Source organism: Mixophyes fleayi, chromosome 3, assembly GCF_038048845.1.
Source record: "Mixophyes fleayi isolate aMixFle1 chromosome 3, aMixFle1.hap1, whole genome shotgun sequence".
Taxonomy (NCBI): domain Eukaryota; kingdom Metazoa; phylum Chordata; class Amphibia; order Anura; family Limnodynastidae; genus Mixophyes; species Mixophyes fleayi.
In genome coordinates this window covers 319,855,377-319,876,326 of record NC_134404.1, presented here as the reverse complement: position 1 = coordinate 319,876,326, position 20,950 = coordinate 319,855,377, and the positions used below count along the sequence as shown (strand labels likewise).

The window sequence follows — 20,950 nt, the reverse complement described above, 5'->3', positions numbered from 1 at the left end:
TCAAATCTCCACACTAAACAAAATGCTCTTGAAATCACAAGCTCAGTGAAATGACTTCACCTCCTGTTAAATAGAATTTGCACTAATCAACTGTATCACCTTTGCCATTTAAACACACCCACTAGCTCTAACAGGGAAAACAAAACAAACAGATTTTTCCTTATGCAATAATGTGACTTCCTTTTGTGATGATGCAGTTGTTAACCTTGACTGTCACAACATTGCCTTGCTTTGTGAGTTTCTTCACTGACAACGGGTTATTTTAAAGATTGGTCCATATTGTACATTATTACTGGTATCTTTCTAGTGAGTTACAAAAGAAGAAGAAGAAAAAGAAGAAGAAAGCTCGCACTAATCGTAGGAGTAAGAACACCCTTTTTGTATGAAGATATGTAATTGATAGTTCTAATTTTCCTTAAATCAAGGTGTGCATCATGAACCTGTATATAATATTCAAAAGAGAAAAACCAAGAGCTTGTTTGAAATTGATGTACAGCTTGCTCCTAATTTATCAATTAGATAATGATATTGGATTATGTTGATTTCTCAAATTCTAAAACATAACTTTTATAAATAACTATAAAAACATCATAAAATAAATTTCAGCGAAATATGACAAACAAATATATAAGTCAACTGAGTGATAACCGTGTAATTTTAAAATAACTGGATGCACCTATTCATCTCTAATAAATATTTGACCTCTGTTAAAAGGGTAAATAGATTGATAAATAGCTCCCTATATATCCAGGGTAATCATAATCCCTTTAATCCTTCCTTAATATGATTTTCGTTAGTGGTATTGTGTGAATTACCATAATTCATATCCGAATACACATTCAAATGATTATCTCACACATTTATGTTTTGAATGGGCAAGAAATAGTTAATCAAAGAAGTCAATATTATACATATTCTCCATGTTGTCTCAATTCCTATCCCAAATGTATCTAGTTGCTAAACGAAATAGTTACATAAAATACTGTATCTATTTTACGTTAAACCCATAGCTGTAATCCAATAGCTAGGTTGTTATATAGATTCATCAACATTTATTTATATAGCGCCAGCAGATTCCGTAGCGCTTTACTATTGGGAATAAACATTAATAAGACAATACTGGGTAGTACATGGAGACAGAGAGGTAAGAGAACCCTGCTCTCAAGATTTGAATCTATAGGATAGATCTAAATCTAATCTATTAATGCTGTAAACCCACATGAATTGTAGTAGATCATCCTAATCACACTACAGTCTGGAAGCATTCTAAGGGATATTTGCACTGGTTGCATTAAAGGGCACCGCCGAGTGATCAGTATTACTGATCGTACGCTGATAGGTTGGTAACTTCTCTAATCCAGTCAGGATTTATGTGAAGAGAAGTTCATATTCAAATGATTACACTGTAACTATTGTGTATTGTAACTTAGCTATAGTAGTAATCCAATAGTTAAGTTTTTCTGAATCTAGTTTTACTAATATTGTGATTCACTTGAATTATAGTAAAACATTCTAATCATCCTACAATGGGAAAGCCTTTAGAGGAGTGTGAGCGTTGGGTATATTGAATTCACTGCTGAGTGATGGGTATTGCTGACAATGTGCTGAAAGTTTCCCTAATTTAGTCAAGAGTTACATGGAGATTTATTTAATTTGTCTCTTAATCGGACATACTAGGTGCATCCAGTGAAACCCGACGCGCGAGACCACTGAGTAGCGACACTACTACGTTGATTTAGTCTCCAACCCCGCTTAACTTAATGTTATTTAAGGTTTAAGGAAGAGTCATTACTTGGTTATGGCCAGGACCGTCTTTCCGACTGGGCACGATGGGCAGGTGCCCAAGGGCCCAGCGGGCAAGGGGGCCCATAATGTTGTTAAGATGGCCCTGGTTATAGCTAATTTGCATTCAACATAGCTACTTACCTAAGTCTCTTACTTATTTAGGTGGTTTCGCCTAAAGGTCTTTACTTACTGTACTTTGTAGCATCTTTTCCATTATTGTAACAGTTGGAGAAGGATCTACTTTAATACAGTTAATTACGCTTAATATACAGTATTAGGGAAATGACCTGTTTCTGTGCTGTTTTATGAATGACTTCTTCATGAGGTATTTGTTTCCCATTTGACCTGAAATTGGGCTAAATTCCAAAATTCTTGCCTAGCCAGTGTATGTTTGTTTATCCTCCTCTTCCTTCAACCATTTATAAAAAGACATGCATGAAAAACAATCTCTTGAACAAATATTTGAACCTGGAATTCCTATTATCAGTAGGAAGTACCAAGAACAATAACATTTATTCATTTAACCTGTTATTTATTTATGCAGCACACACTGTAAAGATGCAAATGTGTAATGTATGTGGTCCGGAGACCACTTCAAATAAATGTGCTAGATGGTGGATTAAACTAAATGTGGTTTATACCATATAAGGAGATATAGAAACCTATTTACTAATATTGCTCAAGGGTTAATATCAGCGTTACAACCATACAGATATTCACTTTCATTAAGGGTCATTAGCGAAAGTGCAAATGGCATCTTTGACTTCTGCAAGCACCTATTTTTGCATCACTACATCAGTTTTTTTGGCTAAAAGCATGGATTTGCTGGTCAAGATTGGGGGCATTTAGGCACATGACTGTGAAATTTCATGTTGCAGGATGAGATCATGTAAATTAGACTTGAAGATGCAGAGGGGGCATTTAGGGGTGAGTTTCTCTTTAATGAGGGGCTGCAGTGCTTTTTTCTCCCCTTTATTGGTCCTGATTTTTACAAGCCCTCAGAGCTGGGGAAACCCATCCCTTGACCTGTATGTTCAATGGGAAACCCCTTTCACCTCTCTGGTGCAATTTATAATCATCATCATTTATTTATATAGCGCCACTAGTTCCGCAGCGCTGTACAGAGAACTCACTCACATCAGTCCCTGCCCCATTGGGGCTTGCAGTCTAAATTCCCTAACATACACACACAGGGTCAATTTTGTTAGCAGCCAATTAACCTACCAGTATGTTTTTGGAGTGTGGGAGGAAACCGGAGCACCCAGGGGAAACCCACGCAAACACGGGGAGAACATACAAACTCCACACAGATAAGGCCATGGTCGGGAATCGAACTCATGACCACAGTGCTGTAAGGCAGAAGTGCTAACCCCTGAGCCACCGTGCTGCCCCAATTTATATGGGAAAGTGCATTTCTTAGTGCATTTCGGTCAACGTAAACAAACACGCAAAACTGTCACGTGTAATGAAATCGATCTTGAAGTCCATGATTAACATGAGACATAAATGAGGTTTAACTGAGCAGTTTTTGAGGAGAAAAACGTAAACGTTAAAATGAATAAAGGTGCTGGAGTTCAGAGTGATATTGTTAATGATTATACCTACATATGTTAAAGTAGGCGCAAACAGATTTAACGGGTAGTTCCCAGATCCAGAACATTGCCATGGACTGTTAAGAAATTGACTCATTTGTATAAAATAAAACAGTCTGCAGACATGAATATCAAGTGCATCCTAAAATAACTTTATTGTCTAACTTGCGCTAAACAGAGAAAAGCTCATTGCTGATTGGTTACTCTGGTTGTATGTGAGATTTTCAGCTTTTAGGAAATTTTTTATCCATTTACAAATGTCAGCTTTGCTGTAACGAAAAGACTTCCCGTGAGATAAGAAGTATAAAATAAAAGTCATAATGTATCACCTTTTACCTTCTCTTTTTATACATGTTCCTCTATAGTTCGCATGGCATGCTCAATATTGTGTTGGTACTATCTAAATAATGTTAATTGCAAAAGTGATGTCAGTATATTTAGAAATTCCTTTAAAATAATTTTTTAAATATAAAGTGCTATATAGTGCTGTTATCAGTCTTCTGTTGTCTATTGTCACTTTATTTATTAAAATCGCTTAAGTAATGGGTATAAGTCACCTCAGTGTTCCATGCAGCCATGAAACTTATTGGTAACTTTTAAGTTTATACATACTTGCCAACTTTTCGTTGTTGGCTTCAGGGAGATTCCGGGGGAGGTGGGCATGCGGGTACGGGGCTTGACAAATCGCATCATTTTGGCCACGCCCCCTAAACGATTGTCACAATTTTGGCCACTTATAGCAGGGGGCTAAGATGACGCGATATTTGCGTCATTAAGCCCTGCCCCCGCCACTTATCTATTGCGGGGGCGAGAACCGGGAGGTTGCCCTGCTCTCCCGGGAGCCCAGGAGATCTCCCAGAAATGTGGGAGTCTCCCGGACATTCCGGGAGAGTAGGCAACTATGCGTTAAAGTAAAGCAGCTAATGAATCTCTAGAGACTGAAGTGTCTTTTACATTTCTATCTCCATTACTGAAGTCATGTTGTCTTACCTGTCAGTCTTTGATTAAATCTTGGTCTCAATGAAAATGGCCACCTCCATAGGCATCAATACATGGACACATGACACAATTTCTGAACTGTGTCATCCTGCCACAGATGGTGAAGCCAACCACGTCTTGTACTGGCTCAGCATCAGGGAGTATGCCAGACTCTTCAGGGAGTGAGGGAGATCACCCCTATTTCAGGGAGTCTCCCTGACATTCAGGGAGAGTTGGCAAGTATGAGGTTATAAGGTTGTATTTTATTTATTCTGTACATTGAGGTTCTACCTGTACTATTGTACACTTAAATCTACTGTCTTTTGTCCATACATAAATATATTTATTTATAATAAAAGGCGCTGTGAGAAAAGAGAACAGCACTTTCTGCTTATACGTGAATTGTGTGACAGTTGAAGGTTTCACTTGCATTGAAAAGATGGACTTTTCAACAGTAATTGCAAGAATATGAACTTATTTTATTTGTTCTGACTGGAAGGGTAGCGCTGAGTTGTGTTTTGGTACTAATATAAGTCCAAAACATTCCCAACCTATATAAATGTATTGCTACTTGACTTAATGCAGGTCCACCTTTATAAATGAGCTTGCTCACTGATGTTCGCCTGGATATGCACATGCCCTAGTGTGTTTCATTAATGTGAAAGATACAACACTAATATCTAGTAAGTGCAAGCACAATAGGCTGGCGGTTGTCATCTGAACACTGGGGAAGTTCCCTATCTCTAGAATTGGTTTATAGTCATCACATATGCTGATAAGGAGAAATTAGTGAGCATATTACACCACTATTGTTACTTATTTCTCTTATGTGTGGATTTGTATTGTAGAACTGATTTGTTTGCACAATTATAATTGTACAATATGTACAATTCTATGTTTTATATACATATAATCATTCATACATATTTTTCTATACATATACCCATAATGTGGATAGCAGTGTTCCTTACTATTGCTGTAAAACACAACATATAGCATGATCTTCTCACATACGTTCTTGGTCTCATTGCTGTCCTAAAGGTTTGTCATTGGAACGTTCTACTGCCACAATTGCCTCCCATGCTCGACTGTCTGAGAGGGAAGAAGAGGCCGTTGCTTGCTTCGAAAAGGCCAGCTGGATTGCACAAGTCTACTTGCAAGACTTAGAGAAGGTTGGTAACACACATAAGATCTATGGTAACCTTACAGATCAGTGCGTGTAAGGGAGCTTATATCAGAGAAGGAGTCCAGTTGTCAAGGTGGAATCAGACATGGGGGTATATTTACTAAACTGCGGGTTTGAAAAAGTGGACATGTTGCCTATAGCAACCAATCAGATTCTAGCTATCATTTTGTAGAATGTACTAAATTAATGATGGCTAGAATCTGATTGGTTGCTATAGGCAACATCCCCACTTTTTCAAACCCGCAGTTCAGTAAATCTAGCCCCATGGTCAGTGCAGGCAGGAATGGAGCATAGTTAAGCAAGTCGCAAGCAGTACACAAGAATAGCCCAGTGCTTCCTCTGATTGGCTACTGATTAGGAACAGATGAAACTTGTTGAGTTAGAATTCTAAGGGATAAATGTATCAAGTTGAGAATATCCAGCTGGTTTGAAAAGTGGAGATGCTGCCTATAGCAACCAATCAGATTCTAGCTATCATTTTGTAGAATAGACTAAATAAATCATAACTGGAATCCTTATTATCACTACTCTTAAGCTGCTATTATATGGACTGAGATATTTAAATATTGCAGTAAATTCCATATGTGGAGTTGCTCGTATTTTCTCTCTCACCTAATTCATATGTGGGGACTAATATAATTACGAGTTACCACGGACTGATCATAAACACGATTTGCTTTAATTTGTGATAAAAATATATAATAAGAGACCCAATCATTCATAATATACTTCCTGAGAGCCCCAAACTAACAGAGGTAGATTTAATCTACTTTAGCAACTAGTCAGTGTATTATAACAATTTCATTTAAAATTATATTGCAGATTAATATATTTTTTTCTACCTATATAATATCTTCTATCACAATTCTATACAAGGAACACCTACCTTAGTTGACTATCTCCTTTTAGAATATGTGTAAGTGATGAAAACAGTCATTTTTTATTTTAATTCACAATCTTTCTCCACTTTTTGTTACCTATTTAAATGATTTTAATATTTTGCCTTTACTTTCTTTTTAACGAATCAAAATAAAATCTTGATGTTTTAACAGAAAAGAATACATTAATTTTGTGTCCGAAGTGTGTTATTTTATGTATTGTTCAAACAGGTTAGATAGTGGCATCTGGCCCTGAATAATTTTCAAAGATTGATAAAATTGATAATGGGGATTAGGACGGAGTCTGTGCGGCTGCAACTTTGTCTCTTTTCTCATTCTTTTTCTCTCAATTCCAAGCTCTTGTTTTGATGTTCATTATGCACATAAACTGGCCTCTTATCTTCCAAAGTCACAATAAAATCCAAGGTTGGATGAGATCGAATCATTGCAATCCGTGGAGGGCCAAACTGCACAGATCCCAATCAGATTCAACTGACTCAGTAAGATCGAAATGGATTGAAGATTGGTGAAAACTGGCTATTAGTTACCCTACTGGCCTTGCACACATGCCAATAGGAGTCATAGGCTAGCCCGATTATCCAATCCAACCAGAGTTCCATTATTTAGGCTAGGACCATATACTGTGCAGTGATTAATGATTGGTTCATTTACTGAGCAGTTTACGTACCACTTAATGGTTTTCTCCACATTTTATATGTCTGTGTTTTATTAAATGCTTTCTGCTTTTACCACTAGAATACGAACAGCATTCACTCGAGGGGCTCTAAGAGCAGCACCCCCTGTCAAGATTTTGAAATTGGCTACTTCGTGGAAGCTGCACTACAGGGAGCATACGCGGCACATTTCAAAAGGGGGTAAGTGGTCAAATTGACCTTTTTTTGTAAAATTACAGAATTAGAAGCAGGAAATAACTAAACTTTGAAAATAATTTCATGCACATTATATAAACTTTCAATGACATGCTCAATACAAATATTTAACATGTAAAAGACACCTCCTATTGCAATTTAAAATAGTATTTCTGCACCGCGGATTTCCCTAAAGTGTGCATATATGACTTATTGCTACCTAAGAGCAATGTTTAAAATTGTTTTAAATAACACTTATAAATACACCAATTTACAACACATGTATTTATCCACCCCCCAGGTAAGTTCTGGCAAGAGGGGCAATTCTTATTTTATAGATGGGGGCCGGCACCACTGAGAGGTTGATAGGGCTTCCTTTCTGTGATACAGTCACAGTCACATGACCAATATCTATAGCAGCTGTGGGACACTGTGGATATTGCTGAATGTCTATATAAACCCCAATATGACACCTTTCAGTAGAGGTGCTGTCAAAATATTATGTCTGGCTATCTTTGTAGTCCTTCATCTGTTTGCTCTCTGAGCCACTATTTGTCCTTCTGCCCAATGCTCTGATGCTTACCTGGACACTTAACAGGATTCTTTGATTTATTTCTAGAGTTCTAAATGGGGTAACCCATCACCCACCCCCTCTCCTCTTCCCTTACAATGGTGGAACAAGCAGGATAAGTATACGGCCCACCTTATTCATACCCACCCTCCTTCTCCTCTGAACATAGGGTGTTGTCCATTCACTACCCCAGGTAGCTTTAGCTTCCTTCCCAATTTATTACTACGGGGTCTGTATAATCAGACTTCATTGTTACGCTTATCACAGTGATATAAAATCATCTATCAAGTAATTTAACAAAAGAAAAAAGCTCAGTTCCCCACCAGCGACACTGGCCAGTATCAGTGAGAGTAATGTTACCGGTCACCAGACCAGTCTGTTGTCAATCTGCACATGTGGGGGCCACAGGAACCACGCTCCTCTAAATTATATTTGTAATTATTACCATAAATATTGATGCTCTCCAGTCCGTTGTTTCTTATTTCCAGCAGTAACCACTATCTCTTTTATAATCAGTAACTCTCTAAAACCACAGTAATGTATTTGTCGATATCACAATCGCTTAGCTTATCCCCGTTCAGGGGTAGGCTGGGCTGGCTGGAAGGGGGGCATTTGCTCCACGGGCCAGTCCCACAGTGGGTTATTTTGGGCTGGTCAATGGGCCACCTCTTTTCTTTTAAAATGTTCCTAATAGGCTGCTCAGTCGAGTTTTGCCCCAGGGCTAAAATTTGCCAGCCCTCTCCTAGGATGATGGACATGTTTTCTGTACGAAAAAAGTCTGCCCCTGTTTGGTTGATGCCCCTGCATCAACCAAACATGTTGACTGCGGGAGCGAGGACAGCCTGCACTGCCTACGCAGATAGATAGATGGAAGCTAGGTAAGTAATATTTTGCATTTATGGGTTTCCCAAATCCAGTTCTCATGGCCCCCTAATGGTGCAGGTTTTCCAGTTTACAAGTGAAATAATAAAACCACATGTGGATCTTTTACAATGTGTCATTCATTAACTACTCCTGTGATCCAGCAAGGAGATATGGAAAACATGCACTGTTGGGGCTCCCTGAGGACTGGATTTGGGAAACACTGGTGTAGGCTATTATCCTTTAATCTATATACCAACATGTTTGTTAACTGAGACAGTAGCAATGGTTTCAAAGGTAAGGGTATATATAGTGACTGAGACTAATATACGGTAATATATTGTGAGCTGCTCTACAGTAATGATAAACAGCTGTTTGCTAATCATCTCCAATTACATTACCCTGTTATTGCAGATGCCAGGCGATTCGCCGTAGAGTATGGACTTTGCTAAAGATGCTTGTTTGCTGCCAGTATGCTGCTGCAGTGGCAATATTAGATTGCCACTGCACTTATTAGTTTGCCACTGCACTTATTAGATTGCCACTGCACTTATTAGATTGCTAGTTAGATATTAGATAGTTACAGTAGCTGCAACCTCTATGTTGAAATCATGTTTACATAAATATGCAGCTTATTGAGAGTCCTGGGCGACACAAGGTACTTGTGAGCAGGAAGTGTGTAGCTGACAAACAGCAGAAACAGAGAAGAAACAAAACCACAAAACACATTTTTCTATAAACCTTTCTGATCACTTGACAACCTTGAAAATATATAAAGAAATTCAATTTCGGCATTAACATTCCACTGATAAGTTCTAGGGTAAGTGAGTAAAGAAAATACACAGACAATTGTATACACAAATATATAATATTATACACCATGTTACAACACACACCAATATGTAAATACAAGGCTATAACAAGTAGTTTGTATCTTGTCACAAGAGCAATCAAGCATACAAAATAGCAAAAATAGCAAAACTGTATTACTAAAGAAAAATGGTGTTAAGTCAACACCCAAGATGAGCACTAACCCTAACCACAGTAATTCACAGAAAATCACCTAATTAAAAATAACATAAATACCTAATCAATGTAAACAATAACACAGAATTTTACATTTCAAGCAATAAATCAGAACTCCGAGTTTAATTCCAATCATTGGATAGAGAGTCCTGCAAGACCTAGGGCTAGATTTACTAAGCTGCGGGTTTGAAAAAGTGGGGATGTTGCCTATAGCAACCAATCAGATTGTAGCTGTCATTTTGTAGAAGGTACTAAATAAATGACAGCTAGAATCTGATTGGTTGCTATAGGCAACATCCCCACTTTTTCAAACCCGCAGCTTAGTAAATCTAGCCCCTAGTCTGGGAAATCCCCCTAAGGCTGGACACTTACTGTAGGGTTTTCAGACGACTTCCAGACCAATCACACGATAAACAACTGTTCGGCCCAATCTCTCATTAGTGTATACGGCCCAACAATGAACGATTATCTTTCCAAAGCATATCGTATCGTTTCATTTTATAAACCGACTAAATATCTTGTTCATTGATGGAACGATGTCGTTCCAATCCTGCAGTGTGTATGTACTCACCACCAGCTCTACATAGAGTTTAGAGAGTCAGGATCTTTTCAGCCGATGGTTATGACAGATGAAGAGCACAGATCTGAGGGTAAATCTTTTAAAACATGTATAGTGTGTACACAGGAATTGGCATGTTGATCGTGACTTTCAGTCATTGGTAAAAACGTTAATGGGAGAACTTTTCTGTAGTATGTACCCTGTCTCCGAGTTTCTTCCCAGGTGGTCCCCTGTCCCTGACACATTTTATCCAACTTTATGTAACTTTTTATAATGCATTTCATGGAATGTTCTCCTTATGGACATCAGCTATCTGGTGATAAATGCATCCCCAGGTGTTCCTCTGGTATCCATTGTCTGTTCTTGTTGCTTCTAATTTCTTGCACATTGTACAAAATTGAGAAATAACATTCTTCTGTAACTACTGTATGTCATAAACAGTGAGATGGTGAGAACCCAAATACGTTGGTTAATCTCCTTTTATCTATTGTGCCTGCATCCTCTGGACATTTATATATCTCCCCTTTGGCTACTTATAGGTTATATAAGTGAGATGGTGAGAACTCTTGATCCAGGAATACAATCGCACCAATGAGTTCCTGTTACATAGACACATAGAATATTACAGTAGATAAGAACCACACAACCAGACTAGTATGCCCATTTTTATTCCTAAAAAAAATGCAGACCCTATTTGATCTTTAACTTTTTCAGATGTAGTATAACCTGAAGTCTATCCCAAGCATGATTAAATGACCATACTGTTTTATCCTCAATCACCTATTTACTTCAGTAAAGTAGTTCTTCCTAACGTTTCTTGGGATCTCATAATTCTCTTCCTCTGTACAATACTTTCCTTTTGTACCTTGTTAAGACCCTTGATATGTTTGAAAGCTACTAACACCCTCTCTCTCCCTTCTGTGCTCCAATCTATACATATTGAAGTCTGTGTGCCTTTCATGGTAGGGTTTGGGATAGGACCATGCGCCATTTTAGTAGTCCTACTCTACACAGTCTTTTTTACATCTAGCTGGAGTTATAGCCTCCAGAACTGAACACCGTATTATTCTATGTCTGGTCTTACCAATGACCTGTATAGTGGCTTCCTTTACCTATGCAACCTAGCATCAATGTCACCTGAAATAGTGACTCCTAGATCCCTTTCTACCTCTGTAGTTGACATCTTTGGGTCAGTAATACTATATTTAGTCTTTGGATCTTTGAAACCCAAGATTTAGCATTTTTTGACATTGATTAACTTAGATTATAAATGATTTTGTTCACCCATTCCTCCATAGTTGTGTCTACTCCGTTATATATCTTTGTGTCAACTGCAAAATGGCATACTTTACCTTCAATTCCAATGGTAATGTCACAAATGAAGATATTAAAGAGAGCTGTCCAAGTACAGATCCTTGGGGTACTCCAATGGTACCTTCTCTCTTCTGAATGTATGACATTACTTTCATCTGTCTGTCATCTATCCTTCAATCAGTATCATATCCACTCAACTGCCTTTGAATCTAATCCATAACATTCCATTTTATTTATCAATTTTTGATGTTGGATAGTGTCAAAGACCTTACTAAAATCTAGATAAGCTACATTTACAGCTAGATCTTGATCTATTAACCTTAGTCAGCCGGTCAAAAACAATTCGATTTGTCTGATATGATTTCCCACAGTAAATCTGTGCTTCTTGGGATTTTGTAAACTTTCAGATATTCTACAATTCTTTCTTTCAGCTGTATTTCCATTAATTTCCCTGTTACTGATGCCAGTCTCACTAATCTGTAGTTGTCACTCTATTTTTCTGTTATTGATGGAGGTAAATACCTGTAATGACCTATGTGACTTATTTTATATATTACACTACAGTTCATTATAACATTTATACCTATACTTTTCTCCCTATACTGTTTGCATACATCTATGTCCGCCGAGAGGCTTATTCCTTCAAAATAGTCGATCCAATTTTTTTTTTTTTAAGGTAAAAGTCTTTATAGAGGATTGTCCCAACTAACAGAAAGCTTTTGTTGTGTGGAGTAATATCTGTATTTGTTTGATGGAGCTTTGACCTGAGATGAGGGAAAGTAAAGTAAAGTATGAACCGGTTTTGGGAGCAAAGGACTCAGAGTGTAGGGAGATGTCGGTGAGATGAATTATGGGTAGGTGAGGATACAAGGATTTGCCCACTTAGTTTCCTCACACATCCCACATCTTATTTTGCAGATGAGATAAGAGTATGAATCTAATGTAATAGTGTTTTTGAGCAGTGACGACTTTTCCCACACGTTCCAGCAGTGTGACTTTCATATGTATAAGTGCCGGATTCTCTATATCATGGGCTCCCTCATACTTCCCAGGCATAAAGTAGTGTGATGTACTGGGATGGACTTTTATATTACATTGTGTTATCACAGATTAGCACAATCACATAAGGAAAACAAGGGGGAGTCTGGGGAAGATGGAACACAGGAGCTTCAGCAAAGCAGATGTCTGTATACTTGTCCACAGTGCAGGAGCTCCTAACAATGGTGAATATTGCTACAAAACATTATTTTATTAAAGGACAGCTAAATATAAAATACAAGTTACCTTTATATAAAAGAGCAGTTAATAACATTATCAAATATTTCAAAGCAGCGTCCTTATGCGGACTAGACACAGGAATGCGGATCCTAATACACCGGAATCCAAGGAATAAAACTATCTATATGTAAATGAGCTTCCTGGGACAGCGGGTAGTCATAGAGCATCTTTCTCCCCCACAATGCTTTCACTGGGACACATTGCACTATCTAGACAGGTTATATGAAGGATAGCGCATTTAAATGTGTATTTATACCAATAAAATAAATATTTTAATAATGTAAATGTGTTACCTAATAGTAAAATAGTTCAATATCCCCTTACTCTCATGTCCTGCTTAATACACGACTGAATCCCGAATGATCAGTATTCCCAGGGGGGCAAATCCAAAAGTGAAAGTGACCATTCACATTTACACAAAACTAACTGCTGTGAAGTTATAGTTTTTCTACATAGTAAATTATGTACTGTGACACTTTCGCTACTATAGCCAGGCGAGGCACCTGGGAGGCAGCGAACATGCGTCTGTCATTGGATAGTCACAGCCTCAGTAATACTCATGAATACGTTATTACTGCCCCGAGGACGGCAAGTAAAATATGAATCTAAAAAAATTAATTTACCAGGGCCCATCTACTGTCGCTGCATTTTTGGATTATGGGGGTGAAACTGCGGTTAGGAGAATACCAGTAATAAGACAGCTGCAGTGGTCAGTGTGGAAGCTTATGAGTGTCTTCTTTGAGATAGGAGCATAGTCTGGTGGCTCAGTGGTTAGCACTTCTGCCTTACAGCACTGGGGTGATGAGTTCAATTCCCGACCATGGCCTTATCTGTGAGGAGTTTGTATGTTCTCCCCGTGTTTGCGTCGGTTTCCTCCCACACTCCAAGAGCATACTGGTAGGTTAATTGGCTGCTAACAAATTGACCCTAGTATGTGTGTGTATTAGGGAATTTAGACTGTAAGCTCCAATGGGGCAGGGACTGATGTGAGTGAGTTCTCTGTACAGCGCTGTGGAATTAATGGCGCTATATAAATAAATGGTAATAATAATAATATTTCTTAGATACATGTAATATGATTTGGAAACAGATTGTGTTTCTGACTAATGTGAGTCAGTATGTAACACAGTAGATATATCCATGGTTCCAAGTTTACTTTTTGTCCTATGCATAAGAAAAGAATTGCTCAGAAACAGAAAGATAAAACTTAAGCTCCTAAGAGATAGACATTGCACAGCAGTCCTCAAAGAACATAAATACGTAAATCAATAAATTAATTTACATTTGTTTCTTACAGACATAAAACACAGACCTATAAATGTATCCAGAATTGTATCTTTAAAGTAGTTGTACACCCTCTATAGTGTAACCAGGATGACAGGGATGTTCAGCCCCTTTAAAGTTCGTTCTAATACTGCAGCACAAAAAGTAATATTAGAATATTTGTTTAGTAGTAAAATATTTTTACGCACCTCTGTAATAACCCGAGGAATATTGTTATATTTGCACACAGTTATAACAGTGCAAAACAGAGTATTTTTCGGGAATAATATTGCTTTACCCTCTTACTCCAAATCTTAAGGAATCTTCACAGTTATTCATTAGCCTTTGTTTGATATATTTAAAAACAAAATCATCTTAATTGTACTAACCCAGTTTTTTTTTAAATTAATTGGTGCTTGTCCAACACAAAGCCTTTTCCTGTGTTGACATGTTCTTCTGCATTAACAGATAAACACAGAATGTAGTACAATAGCTCTGCCTGTTAGCAATTTCATCATTCCAAGTTTCAACATATGTAATAAATGAGTGAGTAGATTCAGGACCACACCTAGAAATGAGTCTGCCGAGATGTAGCTGGAGGAGCCAAGTTGCAGTGCAAATAAATTAAACTGGTTAATTCTATCATTATATATATATATATATATATATATATATATATATATATATATATATATATATTTATATATACATACATACATACATACATACATACATACATACATACACTGATCAGCCACAACATTAAAACCACTGACAAGTGAATAAGATTAATTATCTTGTTACAATGGAACCTGTCAAAGGGTGGGTTATATTAGGCCACAAGTGAACAGTCAGTTCTTGAACTTGATGTGTTGGAAGCAGGTAAAATGGGCAAGAGTAAGGATCTGAGCGACTTTGACAAGGGCTAATTTGTGATGGCTAAACGACTGGGTCAGAGCATCTCCAAAACGGCAGGTTTTGTGGGGTGTCCCCATTATGTAGTGGCTAGTCCCTGTCAAAAGTGGTCCAAGGAAGAACAACCGGTGAACAGGCGACAGGGTCATGGGCGCCCAAGGCTCATTGATGCGCATGGGGAAGGAAGGCTAGCCTGTCTAGTTAACTTCCTCAGAAGAGCTACCGTAGCCCAAATTTCCCAAAAAGTTAATGCTGGCCATGATAGAAAGCTGTCAGAACACACAGTACGGTCTGCATAGCCGCAGACCGGTCAGAGTGCCCATTCTGACCCCTGTCCACCACCAAAAGCTCCAACAATGGGCACGGTGTCGCCAGACCTGAATGCTGGAACATTGGAAGAAGGTGGCCTGGTCTGAGAAATCACGTTTTCTTTTACATCATGTGGACGGCTGGGAGCATGTGCGTCGGTTACCTAGGAAAGAGATGGCACCAGGATGCACTATGGGAAGAAGGCGGGCCGGCGGAGACAGTGTGATGCTACGGGTAATGTTCTGCTGGCAAACCTTGGGTCCTGACATTATTGTGGATGTTACTTTGACACGTACCACCTACTTAAACATTGTTGCAGACCAAGTACACCCCTTCATGGCAATGGTATTCAATGATGGTAGCAGCCTTTTTCAGCACAATCATGCGCCCTGCCACAAATTGTTCAGGACTGGCTTGAGGAACATGATAAAGAATTCAAGGCCTCCAATTTGGCCTCCAAATTCCAAATTCCCAACATCTCATCTGTGGGATGTTCTGGAAATACAAGTCCAAGCCATGGAGGCCCCACCTCGCCACTTACAGTATTGTCAAGTCTTCTCAGATGGTAGTGATTTTAACTGTGATGCTTTTTATATGCACAAATAAATTAAAACTTTAAAATATAAGACATGATGTAACGGTACCTTCAATATCCTCTTTCTCTCAGGACTTAATGAAGACATACAGGATGTAGGGCTCCGTTGAGCAGTATTCTAGGAGATAAAATGTAAAATATGAAATTAATTATCATTTACTACTCTGTGTATGAGCTTTACACTAAAAATAAATACATTTGTGTTAACAAGAATGTCGCAGCTGCTACTGTACTATACAACTGTGGTATGATTGTATGATGGCTCCAAACACAACACTACAGCTAAAAGGAACCTACAAACACTGTATACCAAATGTACTGCAACCAGGCAGTTCAGATTTGTTCCAGCAAATATGAAAAAAACATTTTTTTTTTTAAATTCATCTCGGGATATTTCCTTAGTATGCAGGAATTTGATGATGATAAGAATCAGACATGTTGAACTTCCTTCCATTAAACAATAGGCCTGCTTCCACTAAATGCCCCGCAGTCTTGCTGATGTTGTTCTACATGTTTTCAGATTTAAAAAAAAGGTTTTTCATTTCCTGTATCAAAGAACAATTTTATGATATTTTTCAAAACATTTACAATAAAAAAAAGAAATCCCTGTGTCCATGCAGGTGCAGCTGTTCCCCTATGTGACGAAGTGAGACACTGATGGTGAGAAATGGTTCATTATTCTGATACTGAAGGGTTAAAGAGCAGGTAAAGACACAATATGACACACACACACACACACACACACACACACACACACACACACACACACACACACACACACACACACACACACATATACATATTATATATATCAAAGTCTGGATATTACTGAGCTGAATGATATACATGAAATAATACATGAATTAGTTGTAGTGTTCATCATCCTTCCGCAGCAGAGTGACAGGTTATGATGTAACAGAGCAGTCAGTGGATCTCACTTATACAGTGAACAAGATGAGTACCGCAACCGCCTAGAGTTTTGAACAGTGCGTATAGATCGTCCACCAACGTATTTCAAGGTACTTTCCTACTCTGTGTCCTCGGAAGATGCCTCCACAAAGTAGAAGTGCAAACAGTTAAACCAGTCTATTCTTCTATTAAAATACTTCTCAGTTTATACTCATTTATGGCTTAAATTAATCCTAAAGTGAGGGAACATAGGTACTTCATACTTGCCAACTTTGGCAAGGACTGCTCCGGGAGATCGTGGGAAAGTGTGTGTGTGTTGAGGGCGGGGCCCTGCAGGTCGCATTTTTTTGGCCCCTCCCCCTAAACATCAATCACACTATCTGACCAATTATAGCAGGGCATGACGCTTGATTCACATCCTAAGCCCCGCCCCCGCAACGTTACTATTGAGGGGGTCATTAGGAACCGGGAGGTTGCCCTGCTCTCCTGGTAGTCCGTGAGGACTCCCAGAAATTCGGGAATCTCCCGGACATTCCGGCCACTATGAGGTCCTTTTGTAAGCTTTTTTTTTTTTTTTTTTGTTGGGTAAAGTACACCTAGAAATACACTTGTGGACGGTGCAAAACCCATCATATTAAAAGTAAAGGAGAAGACCCAATCTACACCAGCTCCGAATTGATGCAACGTTTAATTGTTTTTGTGGAGTAAAACATCTGTGCTTCCTTCTGCAAAGCAAGGGACCCCCGCTCCACCCACTTATCTAATTTCCGTCATCTTGCTCTGCAAAATAAAATCTTGCGTTTTGGATGTTTCGCAAAACTAGGCGCCTGCTACGTACATAGAAAAGAACATACACATCTCCCAAGTCTTGGTGGCAACTTTTGCTCCTCTGCAAATGCTCCTATCTTGCACCACAAACTCATGGCTTTGGTTTTGTCAGTTTTGCACTTCCAGTGACCTTCATGATCGAAGCATCAAAACAATCATTTTAAAGTTCAGTGGTTCTTTAATTCCTGGGAGCATTCACATGTCTGTCACATGCTTTGCTACACTGGCTTAAATGATGTTTGTTTTTTTCAATGCAGTCTTTGAGAAAGATTTAGTAACATAGAAACATGATATAATAGTCCTATACCAGTTCAAGCCAGTAGACATTAGACATAGTATTAATCTCTAATTAATGTTGCAAAAAGGAAATTATATGTTAATGTTTTTCTCTTTGATTTATGTAATCACTGCTTGTACAATACAGGGTCACTACAACAGACAGGTTTCACTTTAGCGGGTAAATGTATCAGGCTGTGATTTGTTTCAGCGATTTTAAATCGCTTAAGATCACTGGAGATTTTATGTGTAAAGTCGCCATATGTATTAACCTGCGATTTTGACATTCTAAAATCCAACCTGCGGCAATTAGTGTCGATTTTAAACCACCTATCCCATCGGTGGTTTAGTCAAACTCGCTGGAGATTAAACAGAAATTGTCCAGAGATTTAACAGAAAATATAAACATGTTGTTGGAGCTATCTGGTCAATGTTAACATAACAGGGGACACAATACAAATTTTAATTGGGAAGTTAATCATGATTTCTTGTTTAGAGGGACAAAAATGATTATTTTAAGAATAAATTAGTGGGCCAAATTTCATTAATGATTATATGTATTTTTTTTTATTTTATTATATTATAGTGACTTACTATTTCATTACCAGTGGGGTATTAATTAGATGTTTCTGATGTGGCAACACTTATTATTTCCAGATGGGATCACCACTTAAAGTACATACTTGTGGCACTACAAGTGGCAGCATGCACTTGTGCCCCTGTTATATTAACGTTGACCAGCAGTGGAAAGCTGATGTGTTTGGTAATCTTGCCTGTCCAAAGCAGATTGTTGTATCTGGTGATTTTCACATCAATCTCAGGCGAGTTTGCAAAATCACAGCTTCATAGATATGGCGTCTTGAATTACTAGAGTGTCAAAACGTTGGGACTGTGATTTGTAGCGATTTTGGAAATGACGATTTTGAAAACAATCACTTTACTGGTGATTTTCAATCAAGTCGCACTTTAATACATCAGCAAGTTTAAACTCGCCCGAGAAATTCACTGAAAATTCCAAATCGCAGCTTGACACATTTACCTCAAGGACTTTGTTTCATTCATTTGAGTAGCTTGGCTATACATTCCTAGGCCATACTAGCCTGTTTTGGTGGAACATGTCCTGATTTGCAAACCCAGAAAGGGGTGTGGCATTGTGATAATATGGGGTGTGGATTGGACAGATATAGGTGTGATTTGTGCATATCATGGAGGCGCTTGTGAACTGATTTTTGCTTTTTGAAATGATGGTAGGTAGGACCTAGCACGATCCTAGCTTTCTTGCTGGCAGAGGTGAAGTGCAAAATGACTCTCCTCCCACCTCTGATACAACATCCCATTAATTATATCACTAGCATTAATTCCAGAAATATGCCCATAGTAGTAGAGGTTTGTCAGTAGCATGCACAGTATTAGTAATGTCCAGTGATATGCCACCGATGGTAATAGTGAATAATATGCCAGCAGTATGTGTATGCCAATAGTAGTTGCCCAGCTATATGCCATCAGTATTGGCCATATTATGCCAGCAATAGAAGTTATAAACCAGTAGCAGCAAACCAGCATTATGCAGCAGGAATACCCAGGAATATTTGAGAAAGGTTAGCGTGAGCACCGCCTGCTTCTGATTGGCTACCAGTTGGAAACCAATTAGAAGCTGGATGCAGCACACCCTGACTTATGGTCAGTGCTGGGTTTAGACAAAATATGGGCCTGTAGAGAGGTGATAGTGGGGAAGTCCACATGGTGACTGCTGGACCAGCGGCAAGTGCAATTTTACATTACCAGCAACTTCTTGTTATTATCCTTTATTTATAAAGTGCCAACATATTGCATAGCGCTGGACATTAAGGGTTTCATAATACAAATAAGTATCATGCAATAACATTAAACAGATGATAAAGATTGCCCCTGCTGGCATGACCATGGTTTATCTTAACTGAATCTGGTTCTGGGGAAAGCTGTCACTTTTGTGCTACACATGCACTCTTGTGAATATTCGCCGGTTAGGAGCTCACGGCTGGACACAGTCGGGACACTTGTTCCCCATGTACACAGAAGTTGTGGCAACAAGGATGCCACGGAGGTCACCAAAGGGGAACAGAGATAGCAACAGCAATGACAGCTCACTGGGTCCAGCAGCAGAACTGAGATGGTTTTCCAGGACATCTTGGTGTGATGATGTTCCTCGGTAGTACTTTTTAAATTTCCACTCCTTTTATATTTGGGTGGAAGTGAACATAGTTGATCTAATGTGCGGACATCTCTTACTGTCATCCACATGCCAGATCATGAACACAGAACCCATATCACAGACTGCCATTGTTTTCTTAATTTTGCTTATTTTTTTTACTGTAGTTGCAGAGCAGGTAAATGACTGCATCAAACAAAGAGATCAGCAAATACTGCTGTAGCTCATACCTGCATCTTTCCTCCAGTGTGTTACATTGCTATATGTTCACTGACTTAGTGGTTAGCACTTCTGCCTCACAGGACTAGGGTCATGAGTTTGATTCCTGACCATGGCCTTATCTGTGTGGAGTTTGTATGTTCTCCCTGTGTTTGCGTGGGTTGTGAGTTTCCTCCCACATTCGAAAAACATTCTGGTTGGTTAATTAGCATCTATTAAATTGACCCTAGTCTCTAGCGGTAAGTGTATGTGTATGTTAGGAAATTTAGACTGTACACTCCAATGTGCGTTGTCTGTTCAGCTCTGCAGAATTAGTTACGCTATATAAATAGATGATGATGACTGAGCTGGAACTGAATACATAATGCTGTGCAGCTGCTTCCTGCTTTAGCTCCTGTTCAGTGTACAGCTAGTAGGGCACCCTCTAGATGCACTTATGTAACAAATATGTCCAGTATATAGAAGCCAGCACAAATGACACTAGATATGGCTCAGCATGTGTGCAATACAATGGGCTATACATCAGTCAGCCACAACACTAAAACCACCTG

At 38.6% G+C, this 20,950-nt stretch overlaps 1 protein-coding gene across 1 annotated transcript in view; it reads left to right on the top strand.

Moving 5' to 3' along the window:
- Positions 1–20,950, top strand: part of TTC7A (tetratricopeptide repeat domain 7A) — a 263,029-nt gene that overhangs the window by 23,460 nt on the left and 218,619 nt on the right. The window contains exons 4-6 of the mRNA XM_075204114.1: positions 5,397–5,527; positions 7,176–7,294; positions 9,004–9,017. Coding sequence (XP_075060215.1) covers positions 5,397–5,527; positions 7,176–7,294; positions 9,004–9,017 — 264 coding nt within the window. The remainder of the gene's footprint in view (positions 1–5,396; positions 5,528–7,175; positions 7,295–9,003; positions 9,018–20,950) is intronic.